Below are 14,542 nucleotides of genomic sequence, written 5' to 3' on the forward strand. Positions count from 1 at the left end.
ATTCGGTGAAAAACAACAAACTTATATTTAAACAAAATATGTATTTGTCACTTTTTATGGAAGACTAATATTGTTTACAAAAAATGCTTTTTAAACATCTGTTAACTATGTATGCCATAGACAATACTACACAGCTGAAAGAGGGAGAATTGAAAATGGCTCAACTTCTAACCGGTTTTAAATATAAACTGAAGACAAATGTTCCTCTAAAACATTACACTTGACCGCAAAACAAATTTGAAATGCTTCAGTGTCTTTATCAGTTCAATATGTGAGTTGGTTTAAATTCCACTTAAATTAAAGTCACATAACCCAGGTCACATAACACAGAGTTGTTAAGCTTAAATCCCCCTGGAAGAAAGGACTGAACACAAATAAATACACAGGCAGTTGCCATGGCAAACACACAGTAACGGACTAAATGAGCCGCAACACCCTTGTGTTGTGTACTCCAAGTCAGTCAAGTCGTTGAGTGAATGAGGAAATAAGGCAATGTGGGCGTGACTGTGCTATAAGTCTTTTAGGCTTTGTGATTGGAGCATGGGTTCTGCCAGTCCCATGCATATTACGCTCTGAGCCCCGTGATTGGACTACGAGCCCTGTCAATCACTGTCGTACTCCTCTATGAGCAGGTCATCCTCCAGCAGGGCTCCTGAGGTCGAGGGCTGGGGCTGGCTGTCTGGCAGCAGGACCTCCATGGAGGGCTCATCCTGCTCTCCTGCTCCCCCAAGAACACTACCTAATGGTGGGTTGACTGTGGAGGAAACTGGGCCCTCCTCATCGCTGTCCAGCTGTAGTTCCCCGGGGTCTCTGTCTGTCAGGGCCTCCAAACGCAGCCTGACATAAGGAGCAGACGGCCACCAGGTCATCATCATCATCATCAGACTAGATGGTGTGTGATCATCATCATCATCATCAGACTAGATGGTGTGTGATCATCATCATCATCATCATCAGACTAGATGGTGTGTTAGGGTTAGGTTATGGTGTGTGAGGAGGACCTACCTTCCAGACCCCCTGGGTTAGGGTTAGGTTATGGTGTGTGAGGAGGACCTACCTTCCAGACCCCCTGGGTTAGGGTTAGGGTTAGGTTATGGTGTGTGAGGAGGACCTACCTTCCAGACCCCCTGGGTTAGGGTTAGGGTTAGGTTATGGTGTGTGAGGAGGACCTACCTTCCAGACCCCCTGCGGAGGGTTAGGGTTAGGTTATGGTGTGTGAGGAGGACCTACCTTCCAGACCCCCTGCGGAGGGGGAGGCGTCCCACATCCTCCAGGAAGGAGATCTGAGCTGAGGAGACAGGAGAAATGCCACCATCACAGACACATACATCACAGACATCACTGACACAGACATCACAGACATCACAGACACAAACCCACAACAACACTCTCCACTCAACCTGCCACTAATGACGCATGTGGATATCTGAACAACCTAACAGTAAAGTTTAATCTCGACCAGGGAAAGGGTTTTGCTAAAGGTTAGCATTCTTTCAGATGCAAATCAGTGTGCAACCCTTTTCATAAGACGCACCCTGTCCTTGTTTGAACATCATTTGTCTGAATAAACTGAAGAGGCCAAATATGTTCTACTGGTTCCACTTCAGCTTCAATGGTGAGGATTCTCCTGGCCTTTAGAGAGCTGAAGCTGCTGCTGTGCCTGGTAAACACGGGTAGCTCTCTGCCTGGTAAACACAGGTAGCTCTCTGGCTGGTAAACACAGGTAGCTCTCTGGCTGGTAAACACAGGTAGCTCTCTGGCTGGTAAACACGGGTAGCTCTCTGGCTGGTAAACACGGGTAGCTCTCTGGCTGGTAAACACGGGTAGCTCTCTGGCTGGTAAACACAGGTAGCTCTCTGGCTGGTAAACACAGGTAGCTCTCTGGCTGGTAAACACAGGTGCTGAGCAAGGCCAGGTGTGTGTGTGGTGTGTGTGCGTATGGTGTGTGTGTGTGCGTATGGTGTGTGTGTGAGTGTTAGCCTTGTTTCTGAGGGGAGTGCTGAGCAGGGCCAGGTGTATGTGTGGTGTGTGTATGGTGTGTGTGTGAGTGTTACCCTGGTTCCTGAGGGGAGTGCTGAGTAGGGACAGGTGTATGTGTGGTGTGTGTATGGTGTGTGTGAGATTGTTACCCTGGTTCCTGAGGGGAGTGCTGAGCAGGGCCAGGTGAGGCAGCAGTTCTGTCTGCAGGCTGACAGGAGTCATGCAGAAGCTGATGAAGAGAGACTGGGCTGCCAAGCAGTTCTCCTGGTGCTGGAGACACACACATACACACACACACAAACACACACACACAAACACACAGGACACACACGCACGCACAGACACACACACGCACAAACACACAGGACACACATACACACACACACAAACACACAGGACACACATACACACAAACACACAGGACACACACACACACACGCTCGCACAGACACACGCACGCACACACACACACATGTGATGAGATGGGAATCATTATCTCCATGTTTAGATACAAGTGTGTACTGAGTCATACAGTAAGCACTGTCCTCTAGAAAGTGTGTAATTGTGTGTGTTGCTCTCCTGTGTGTGTGCGTGTGTGTCTACCTTCTTGTTGACCTGCAGCCAGTGGGGTTTGTGCAGTGGTCTGAAGCGTGTAGAGACCTGGGCGTTGTTGGCGTGCAGGAGCCCCCTGGTGGCCACAGACGAGCCGTACGCCCCCAGGGTGCTCCGGGACTAAACATCAACAGCACAATCCTTCCATTAACACATGGAGCACAAACACTCATGAGGACAGCTGGGAGTTGGTGAATACAGCCCCTTGGATATGGTTGTATATTCTTTACACTGTAAAAACCATTGGTCATGTGACCTTAACCAAGTAATTGTAAAGCTATAGACAGGGTCAGGACCTATAGACAGAACCTATAGACAGAACCCATAGACAGGGTTAGGACCTATAGACAGGACCTATAGACAGGACCTATAGACAGGGTTAGGACCTATAGACAGGACCTATAGACAGGACTTATAGACAGGGTTAGGACCTATAGACAGGACCTATAGACAGGACCTATAGACAGGACCTATAGACAGGACCTATAGACAGGACCAGGACCTATAGACAGGACCTATAGACAGGACCTATAGACAGGGTTAGGACCTATAGACAGGACCTATAGACAGGGTTAGGACCTACAGACAGGACCTATAGACAGGGACAGAGTCAGGAACTCACGCTCCACTCAGCAGTCAGGAAGTCAGCGTGGGACAGGTAGTCACTGGCCCGAGCTACATCCTCCACCTCAGAGAAGAAGTCCAGGTAGTTCTGATGCAGGTACAGGTTAAAGAGCTCCCCAGACATGTGGCAGCGTTCCAGCACCCCCTGGTGGAGGAGGGCATTAATAACATACTTAAGTGACATTAAATATTCTATGTCGTGGGTTGAGAAGTTTGTGAGAGTCTGAGGGTTCTGTCTGAGGGCCTCATACGTACATTTGCAAACGTAGCGTTATTAGCGCCATGGCCAACCCGCAGATTGCGCACGCTGTGATACTTCAGTTTACGTCGTATTTACCAACCCTGCAGTTCATGGGTAATCAGCGCCTTTCTCCGCCCACTATACCGTACATTGCGAGCATTTAAACGCGCAATTGAATGGGCCTCCTTCAGTCTTTCTATCATGGATCAGCCACCAAAGTTTAACAGTTTAACAACTGTTGGAATGGAATGTGAACGCTGAGTCTTAGATTCAATGTAATCTTTGATTTCTTCCAGTAACTGTAATATTGCATGGCTGCTTAATCTGTAACGCGTAATGATTTTGTGTTCACTCAACTCAAAAAGTGTGATCCTTGTGGCAAAAATCCTTTGGCCTATGTCTTCGTCTTGCTCGGGTTACGGCTGCCATTTCACCAGGAGGCATATGCACATCCTGGTTTACACCTGCTTTTAACAGGCGGAGAATTTTCACCGCAAAATAGAGGTGTGCTATCACAGGCGGTTTTTGTACATACCGCGGAATACATAATTAGGCGCACTTTACGCATCCCCTCCCAATCTCTTTATGGGAAACTCCCACTTTCCCCTTGACACTCCCGTGAATGCATATGCATGACACGGAAATTTGCCATTTTCAGTTCCCGCGACAGGCAGTCTGCGCTTTTACCTCAGTGTGGCATGTTTGTACATACCTCGCCATGCTTTTACGCGCAAATTGCGAGACAAATACGCCAGTGGGCGTAAGTGGGCGCAAAAGCGTTAGTACATGAGGCCCAGGGTGTGTGTATGCATGTGTGTACCTCAGGGTGTGTGTATGTGTGTGAGTGTACCTCAGGGTGTGTGTATGTGTGTGAGTGTACCTCAGGGTGTGTGTATGTGTGTGAGTGTACCTCAGGGTGTGTGTATGTGTGTGAGTGTACCTCAGGGTGTGTGTATGTGTGTGAGTGTACCTCAGGGTGTGTGTATGTGTGTGAGTGTACCTCAGGGTGTGTGTATGTGTGTGAGTGTACCTCAGGGTGTGTGTATGTGTGTGAGTGTACCTCAGGGTCCACCAGTAGCCCGTCTCTGTGATGCTCTGCCAGGTGAGACGGCAGGCCGGGTTGAAGCTCTGAACCTTCCCAGCTCTCTCCTGCCAATCACAGACACCTTACTACACTTCTGATAATCACAGACACACCTTACTACATGTCTGCTAATCACAGACACACCTTACTACACGTCTGCTAACCACAGGCACACCTTACTACACATCTGCTAATCACAGACACACCTTACTACACTTCTGATAATCACAGACACACCTTACTACATGTCTGCTAATCACAGACACACCTTACTACACGTCTGCTAACCACAGGCACACCTTACTACACATCTGCTAATCACAGACACACCTTACTACACGTCTGCTAATCACAGACACACCTTACTACACATCTGCTCATCACAGACACACCTTACTACATGTCTGCTAATCACAGGCACACCTTACTACACGTCTGCTAATCACAGACACACCTTACTACACATCTGCTCATCACAGACACACCTTACTACACGTCTGCTAATCACAGACACACCTTACTACATGTCTGCTAATCACAGGCACACCTTACTACACGTCTGCTAATCACAGGCACACCTTACTACACGTCTGCTAATCACAGACACACCTTACTACACGTCTGCTAATCACAGACACCTTACTACACATCTGCTAATCACAGACACACCTTACTACACATCTGCTCATCACAGACACACCTTACTACACATCTGCTAATCACAGACACACCTTACTACACATCTGCTAATCACAGACACACCTTACTACATGTCTGCTAATCACAGACACACCTTACTACACGTCTGCTAATCACAGACACACCTTACTACACATCTGCTAATCACAGACACACCTTACTACACGTCTGCTAATCACAGACACAATTTACTTTTTCATTACGGAATAAAATGTAATCTAAGATACGTATCTAGATGGAATTCAACAGTCAGAACTTTTTTTCAAATGTGAAATCAGGTATTTTCAGGTTTATCCCATGAACTCCAACTGCATTCCAAACCCTTTCTCTTTCTGGACCACGAGGACCATGTTAGTGCTGACCAACACTAGCCACCTAGCCCTAACCCACCTAGTCCTATCCCTAACACACCTAGCCCTAACCCACCTAGTCCTATCCCTAACACACCTAGCCCTAACCCACCTAGTCCTATCCCTAACACACCTAGCCCTAACCCACCTAGTCCTATCCCTAACACACCTAGCCCTAACCCACCTAGTCCTATCCCTAACACACCTAGCCCTAACCCACCTAGTCCTATCCCTAACACACCTAGCCCTAACCCACCTAGTCCTATCCCTAACACACCTAGCCCTAACCCACCTAGTCCTATCCCTAACACACCTAGCCCTAACCCACCTAGTCCTATCCCTAACACACCTAGCCCTAACCCACCTAGTCCTATCCCTAACACACCTAGCCCTAACCCACCTAGTCCTATCCCTAACACACCTAGCCCTAACCCACCTAGTCCTATCCCTAACACACCTAGCCCTAACCCACCTAGTCCTATCCCTAACACACCTAGCCCTAACCCACCTAGTCCTATCCCTAACACACCTAGCCCTAACCCACCTAGTCCTATCCCTAACACACCTAGCCCTAACCCACCTAGTCCTATCCCTAACACACCTAGCCCTAACCCACCTAGTCCTATCCCTAACACACCTAGCCCTAACCCACCTAGTCCTATCCCTAACACACCTAGCCCTAACCCACCTAGTCCTATCCCTAACACACCTAGCCCTAACCCACCTAGTCCTATCCCTAACACACCTAGCCCTAACCCACCTAGTCCTATCCCTAACACACCTAGCCCTAACCCACCTAGTCCTATCCCTAACACACCTAGCCCTAACCCACCTAGTCCTATCCCTAACACACCTAGCCCTAACCCACCTAGTCCTATCCCTAACACACCTAGCCCTAACCCACCTAGTCCTATCCCTAACACACCTAGCCCTAACCCACCTAGTCCTATCCCTAACACACCTAGCCCTAACCCACCTAGTCCTATCCCTAACACACCTAGCCCTAACCCACCTAGTCCTATCCCTAACACACCTAGCCCTAACCCACCTAGTCCTATCCCTAACACACCTAGCCCTAACCCACCTAGTCCTATCCCTAACACACCTAGCCCTAACCCACCTAGTCCTATCCCTAACACACCTAGCCCTAACCCACCTAGTCCTATCCCTAACACACCTAGCCCTAACCCACCTAGTCCTATCCCTAACACACCTAGCCCTAACCCACCTAGTCCTATCCCTAACACACCTAGCCCTAACCCATGACTCACTCTTGCAGTAGAGGATCTTCCCCAGCGCTCGGAAGAGGAACAGGGAGGCGTCCTTCCCCCCAATGGTCTGGTCCTGCCTCTCGCTGTCCCTCCTCTTCCGCCCTGTTGCTGTGGAAACAGCTCTCCCCCGCGAGGTCACTGACCTGCCCTTCTGCCCTGCCCACGGGCCGGTCTCCTGGGGCTGGTCTGAGGTTAGGATCAGACGTCAGAAACATTATTTAGATACAATCAGACTAAACCCAGCTCTGCCCCACCCAGGAAGGGTCTCTGGCTGTAGGGAGGTAAACAGGATGTGTTGCTGTGTGGCGCCCCCACCTGTGAGAGAGGAGAACTGCAGGCTGTTGATGGCACTGCGGACGTCCCCAGAGCTTCCTGAGCAGAGCAGCTCCAGGTCTGCCCTGTCTGGGACAGAGACCCTGCCTCTGCTCTGCTCACACACGCCCCACACACACACACACACGCATCCACCCCACGCACACAAACCACGCACCTACTTAATTAAGTTAATTCATTAAATTAAAGACGAATGGGTTTACACCACAAATCAAGTTGATGAAGCAACATGGTCCTCTCACCTTTGCTGCCTCCAGGGTCACAATGCGAGTCAGGACTTTCATCATGCTGGTGGGAGCCACGGGGTTGAAACTGGAGGGTTAGAAACTAGAGGGTTAGAAGCTGGAGGGTTAGAAACTAGAGGGTTAGAAGCTGGAGGGTTAGAAGCTGGAGGGTTAGAAACTAGAGGGTTAGAAGCTGGAGGGTTAGAAGCTGGAGGGTTAGAAGCTGGAGGGTTAGAAACTAGAGGGTTAGAAGCTGGAGGGTTAGAAGCTGGAGGGTTAGAAGCTGGAGGGTTAGAAGCTGGAGGGTTAGAAGCGGGAGGGTTATAACTGGAGGGTGAGAGCTGGAGGGTGAGAGCTGGAGGGTGAGAGCTGGAGGGTGAGAGCTGGAGGGTGAGAGCTGAGAGCTGGAGGGTGAGAGCTGGAGGGTGAGAGCTGGAGGGTGAGAGCTGGAGGGTGAGAGCTGGAGGGTTAGAGCTGGAGGGTGAGAGCTGGAGGGTGAGAGCTGGAGGGTGAGAGCTGGAGGGTGAGAGCTGGAGGGTGAGAGCTGGAGGGTGAGAGCTGGAGGGTGAGAAGCGGGAGGGTTATAACTGGAGGGTGAGAGCTGGATGACACACACTGGGTGTGTGCTCCTACATGTATACAACATTGTGGAATACTACTGTTGGCATAAAAATAATAGTGGTGAGCAGACTACTATTTATTAGGGGTGGGGGAAAAAATCGATTCACAACTTAATCATGATTCAGTCTTCTAGCGATTCACATATGAAAAATAGTTTTTTTGTAATGTTATTTTTATATATAATTATAATCGATTTGTGACCCCAAGAATCGATTTGAATCGAATCGTGAGGTACCAAAAGATTCCCGCCCCTACTATTTATAGTGTGTGTGCGTGTGTAGGACCTAATGCTGCAGATGGACAGCTCCTCCAGGAGATCTTTGGGGAAGAGAAGTCGTGAGCTGCCGTCTCCACTCAGGCTGTCAGACACGATGAAGACCAGGGCTGTCCTGCCTGTCCTTGCAAACCTTCTGGAGAACACACACGCACACACGGAGAACACACACGCACACACACGGAGAACACACACGCACACACACGGAGAACACACACACACAGAGAACACACACAGAGAACACACACACACAGAGAACACACACACACAGAGAACACACATACACAGAGACACACACACACAGAGAACACACACAGAGAACACACACACACAGAGACACACACACACAGAGAACACACACAGAGAACACACACACACAGAGACACACACACAGAGAACACACACACACAGAGACACACACACAGAACACACACACACAGAGACACACACACAGAGAACACACACACACAGAGAACACACACACACACGCACACACACAGAGACACACACACACACAGAGAACACACACAGAGAACACACACACACAGAGACACACACACAGAGAACACACACACGCACACACACAGACACACACACACACACACAGAGAACACACACACACAGAGAACACACACACACAGAGAACACACACACACAGAGAACACACACAGAGAACACACAACACACACGCACACACACAAACAGCAAATACAAACATCAGCAATTGGTCAGAATTTCGGATGATATATAATAATCGTCTGGTGTATGAAGACCCTGAACGTGTCAGTACTTCAGAACTTCGTGCAGGCATGCCGGCTGGCGGTAGAACTGGTTGGGGAAGTCCTGCAGGAACAAGCAAGGTACATGATGAGCTTCTTCTAATGGACACAGCTTTGGGTTGCCATGACACCATCCAATCGGCTACCTCCACGAGTATGAGCTTCCTGTCTGTGGGCCCCGCCTCCCCGTTCATCTGCAGACGGCTGTACTTGTCGGCGCGTAGGAGGAACTCCTGGAACAGGCCTGTCTGGGAGCTGCCATGGAAACCACTGAACCTGGAGTCTGGTGGCAGAAGAACACAGACCAACCATCAGGGTAACGCTACATTTATATTTAGTCAGTTAGCAGACGCTCTTATCCAGAGCGACTTACAGTAAGTACAGGGACATTCCCCCCGAGGCAAGTAGGGTGAAGTGCCTTGCCCAAGGACACAACGTCATTTGACACGGCCGGGAATCGAACTAGCGACCTTCTGATTATTAGCCCGATTCTCTAACCGCTCAGCCACCTGACTCCCATTTATATTTATATCTATCTATACATTATCTATCTATACATCTATCTATCTATGTATCTATACATTTATATAGATTATAGATGGGTTCTCTATATAGAGGGTTAGGGTTATAGATGGGTTCTCTATATAAAGGGTGTCTTCAGTGATCTTGTTGGCAGTGTTAAGGAGGTGTGTGTGAGTGTCTCACGGGGGTCGAAGGTGAGCTTGTGGGCGTCAGGGTGGTGCTGGGCCAGGCTGGGGGGGTTGGTCCACTCCTGCAGGCTGACTCCCAGCTCCCGGGCCAGCACCCGCACCGTGGTGCTCTTACCACAGCCCGACGGCCCGCTCAGCAGCAGGATAGCGCCACCCTGTGGACAGGAGGTGCCATCAAAGGTTTAACTAACAGCCAATTAGCACACAGGGCTCGAGTCCCTAAAGAATACGACTCCTACAACTGATGGATCAAGATAATCGTTTGTAATTAATTGCTTATTATAAAACTTAAAAAAAATCCTAACCTTGAAAGTCTTAGGATCAACATGGGCTTTTATCCAGTTCTCCACCTCTTCAATTTTCTTTTTGTGGACCACCAGTTCAGCCTAGGGATGCAGATTAGACAGGGTCTTCATTAGTAGTCTCATCGTATCAATATTCACCGTTTCCTCTTTAAAACTAAGGATGTGGGACACATCAGATTTGTGTTAGTTCTACGAGGCGGCTGAGGTGAGTTTGAACAAAGTGAGACAGTAAAGATATGAGATGCCGACGTTGTGACCTGTGAGCCGGGTGAGTGGGTGTCCACCCAGGGTTCCTCCTGGTTCCTGGGGGCCACGTCTCTGGAGTAGGGGTCTGGAGTCTGGAGGTCCGAGCGGACAGGGTCCACTTTCCTCTTTCGGGGACGTTTGCTGCCTGTGGGGTCAGAGGTGGGTGCTCTGCCCTTCTGGCTCCGTCCTGACTCTGCTCTACTGCTGCCTGGGGGGGCGGGGAGGCCGCCACCCCCACACAGGCCCCCAAACGACGGCTCCACCCAGCGGTTTAGCTGCAGGGGGGAAGGGGGAGGTGGGGGGAGGGGGAAGTGGGGTAGAGGGGAGGGGGTGGAGGAAGTGGGGTAGCGGGGTAGAGGGGATGTAAGGGGGAGATGAGGTAGAGAGGTGGAGGGTAAATTTCACACCTTTCAACACCTGGGAAGCTGAACTTTGTTTACAACTTAACTATAACTTTGGATAATATTGAGGCTGGAATCCAAAGATTGTGTCACTCCCTCCGTCCTCTAATCCTCCCAAACAACGCGGTAAAATGGGAACGTCATACTCACTTTGCTGGAGGGTCCTTTTCCTCCCAGTGATAGCTTTGACATGATAAACTGCGGTGCTTCACATCTATACAAGCTCAGCTGTGAGTGCAAGACGCAGGAAGGTGAACTCTAGCTAGCGTAATCAAAACAAAATGTGATCAATGGCACCACACATTAACACATTAACATGTTCAAATGTCTTGCAAAGTGGGACAATGAATTGGTTACCCAACTAGCTAGCTAGACCGCCAGGTGACCAATTACAAAAACCAGGACCATTGCAGTCCATAATTTACATGTTAACTACAGAGCTTGTCTGCGTCAGATCTAAACATATTTAACAGCAACATTTAATGATCGCTATATTATGGAAGCTAGCTTGCAGTCACTGCTGTACAGTAAAATTAGCTAACTTTACATAATTTTGTTTGGCTAGTAGGCTTGTGCTGACTTATGATTAGCTCTCTAAAAAACATGCACTATGCATATAACGGCGTCGCTACCTCTTTTTCAAACCATCCTATGTGGTGTTTCCTTTATATAACAAAAATGTTTAAAAACTTAGAACCGAATCAGAGTACCTAGTCTCATGGCATTAAGCGAACAACCGTCAGTTGCACTGATGAAAATATGAAATATCCCTTTAAAACATGAGGTCCTTCTCTAATGGTGGCGCGTAAAACTGACGTCAGATTTCTGTTCACAACAGAGCCTTGTAATTACTTGCAGGCGTGTGTGTGTTGAACAAACTATACATATTACTTTGGTAGCTAGTTAGGATTTTGGTCGTACATTAAGGTAATCCACTGAGTTACATATAGCAAACAATACTATCTTAACATTTATCTTAAAATATTCTGAAAACGAACTAGTTAAGAGAACATCAAGTTCCTTGGTACCCAGGTAGTCACGTGTAGTTACCAAGCTTTTCGCAAAAATGAAAATTATGGTAAGACCTAACATTCTTCTGACAGGTAAGCAATACCTTTTGGTAACATTGAAAACATATTCCACAGCTTTCTAGGATATTTATTTTTATTTTTAATGTGCTGAAAAGTGCTTAAAGCCGTATGAATGTAATGCACCGAACTCTTCCAATGCCATGTGCCGCTATAGAACCTCGAATAGGAGGCTAGAGTGCTTGGACACGCTGTGTGAGGATGATGATGATGGTGTTGGGGTTTGCTCTTAACAGGCACTCCAGGAGTGGGGAAGACCACCCTTGGAAAAGAGCTCGCCCAGCGAACAGGACTGGCCTACGTCAACGTGGGCGATCTGGCTAAAGAAGGTACGTTACAAACACAAGTAGTCTACAGCGTAGAACGCTTAGAGGATGGAGTCATTAGTCAACACCACGCAGGGCTTGGTTATACAAGCGCTTTCTGCCGTTCACTGACGCTTAATAATCTGTCCAGGTGTTCTTCTAAACTCACCCCCAGCCCAGAGAGGCGTCATAAGACGCAGCAAGCGGATTACACGCATGTTCAGAGTTTCTGTGAATACAGCAATGTTTTAGGACAGAGCGGACATCAGATGGTGATTGTAAGGATGATGTCTGTGTTTTCAGGCCAGCTGTTTGATGGTTTTGATGAAGAGTATCAGTGTCCGGTGCTGGATGAGGACAGGGTGAGTAGTCGCTGGGTGAGGGTATGGGGACCCTAACATTTCCCACTGCACGTAATGTGCTACAATGCTGCACTTGCTTTGTGCTACACTGTCTTATCAGTGATGTAATATTGTTGAGATGATGTCATTGTTGGCTGAGACCCACTAAATACTGTTAGAACTGTGCACTTCTGGTCCTTGATGATCTGCTTTGCAGTACCGACTATACTACTGAGTATGTGACTTTAGATGAAAGTGTTAAATGACTAAAATGTGAATGTCAGCATGTCAGCTGTACTCCCGTTGCAGGTGGTGGATGAGCTGGAGGACAAGATGTCGGATGGAGGGGTGATCGTGGACTACCACGGCTGTGACTTCTTCCCAGAGCGCTGGTTCCACATCGTATTTGTGCTCCGCACTGACAACACTAACCTCTACAGCCGTCTAGAGAGCAGGTCAGCTCACCTCCAGTGTGGTCGTGCTGCAGGGCTAAGTGTGGTTGATGTTGTCGTGCTGCAGGGCTAAGTGTGGTTGATGTGGTCGTGCTGCAGGGCTAAGTGTGGTTGATGTGGTCGTGCTGCAGGGCTAAGTGTGGTTGATGTGGTCGTGCTGCAGGGCTAAGTGTGGTTGATGTGGTCGTGCTGCAGGGCTAAGTGTGGTTGAGCTGCAGGGCTAAGTGTGGTTGATGTGGTCGTGCTGCAGGGCTAAGTGTGTCTGATGTGGCTTTTAGGGGCTACACAGGGAAGAAGCTGCAGGACAACGTGCAGTGTGAGATCTTCCAGAGCATCTACGAGGAGGCCATGGAGGCCTACGACCAGGAGATTGTCCACCAGCTGCCAAGCAACGATCCTGAGGACATGGAGCGTAACCTGGAGAAGATCACACAGTGGGTTGAACAATGGATGAAGGACCACAACTAGACCTGGAGATGTACACCTGCAGATAACATCTAGACCTGGAGGAGATGCCACAGGAACAACCCTGATGTTATGAAGGGGGAACATACACACACGGGTTAAAGTGTTATCTTATCTGGTGTAAAGACTGGCGTACAGGCATTTCTGTTAAAACACACAGAGTAGGCATGACTAACAAGCATTTACTAATTAATTACAGTAGTAAAGATGCATATGACTAAATGTAAATATGACTTCCTGAATGCAATGAGGTCATTGCTTCTGTTGTTGTAATCACTTCCTGTATTGCCTCAGTTGTAAACGGGGAGTGAGAAGGTAGTTGAGGTCTGAACCTTTTCTACATGTAACAGTCATGGTATAGCTACATCCGTATACAGACAAACATTATTTGGTTAAAATGTTTTGCAGTTGCAAACACAAATCCACTTCTAGAAGGTTATTTCTTCTAATGTAGAACACATCGTACTCATTCTTCTTTAGACATTTAAAATATCACTATTCATCATGATGCGTCAGTATAAGGGCGTCAGTTTAAGGGGGTATTGTTGGTTACAGTTGGGAGATATTTCAGTGAAATGCTGAGTAAGTAGTTTTGTATAGTAGAACTGTATACAATGATTAAGGTAAGAACTTCACAATTAAGAATGAAATAAAAGAGATCTGTTGCTTTGCAATTTGTTTTTGGTGCAAGTGTATTTTAAAAGACAGTAGCACAAATATTTGTTGATTAGGGCATACACAATGTTGTCTAGTTCAAAGCACAAGTCTTTGAAACATGCATTGCTTCTAGATCACATCAGCTTTTCGCTGCAAATCTACTTTGAGTTTTGAGTTTAATTTGGTCAGTGACTCTTGATAAGAATTTTTATTTTATTTAACCTTTTTAACCAGGCAGAATCATTAAGAACAAATTCTTATTTACAGTGATGGCCTGGCAAAAAGCACAGCTTTTTGAGGGAGAGGGGAAGGGGGCTATGGAAGAAAAATCTGGTTAAAAAGCACAACGACACACAACCACAGCAGTAGAGACAGACAGGAAAAAGCACAAAAGCAACAACAAAAACAAGCAGGTTAACAAAGCAGGGCATTAGTAGCATTGGAAGTCAGAGGGGATAGAAACATTTAAAAGCACAAAGC

General features: G+C 47.9%; 2 protein-coding genes across 5 annotated transcripts; one reads left to right on the top strand and one right to left on the bottom strand.

Annotated features, from left to right (window-relative positions):
* Positions 1–21: 21 nt before the first annotated feature.
* Positions 22–11,591, bottom strand: rad17 (RAD17 checkpoint clamp loader component). 4 transcript variants are annotated; one of them, XM_062454400.1, is made up of 17 exons: positions 11,465–11,591; positions 10,905–11,012; positions 10,365–10,628; positions 10,108–10,188; positions 9,798–9,957; positions 9,239–9,375; positions 9,104–9,156; positions 8,324–8,449; positions 7,437–7,506; positions 7,177–7,288; positions 6,862–7,047; positions 4,518–4,606; positions 3,215–3,361; positions 2,584–2,712; positions 2,130–2,250; positions 1,231–1,288; positions 22–837 (listed from the first exon to the last, which is right to left on the bottom strand). In XM_062454400.1, the coding sequence occupies exons 2-17, from the start codon at positions 10,944–10,946 to the stop codon at positions 603–605; spliced, it is 2,010 nt and encodes a 669-aa protein (XP_062310384.1). In that variant the 5' UTR covers positions 10,947–11,012; positions 11,465–11,591; the 3' UTR covers positions 22–602. The 4 variants fall into 4 exon arrangements, with proteins under 4 accessions (XP_062310384.1, XP_062310381.1, XP_062310382.1 ...); XM_062454397.1 differs by having other exon boundaries at positions 10,905–11,016; positions 11,387–11,532; XM_062454398.1 differs by having other exon boundaries at positions 10,905–11,016; positions 11,465–11,518.
* On the top strand, positions 11,573–14,091 carry ak6 (adenylate kinase 6). Its single transcript, XM_062454413.1, has 5 exons — positions 11,573–11,857; positions 12,079–12,171; positions 12,451–12,509; positions 12,798–12,943; positions 13,219–14,091. Exons 1-5 carry the CDS (start codon positions 11,821–11,823, stop codon positions 13,406–13,408), a joined length of 525 nt encoding a protein of 174 aa, XP_062310397.1. The 5' UTR covers positions 11,573–11,820; the 3' UTR covers positions 13,409–14,091.
* Positions 14,092–14,542: the final 451 nt, after the last annotated feature.

This window comes from Osmerus eperlanus, chromosome 28 (assembly GCF_963692335.1).
Source record: "Osmerus eperlanus chromosome 28, fOsmEpe2.1, whole genome shotgun sequence".
NCBI classification, from domain to species: Eukaryota; Metazoa; Chordata; class Actinopteri; order Osmeriformes; family Osmeridae; genus Osmerus; species Osmerus eperlanus.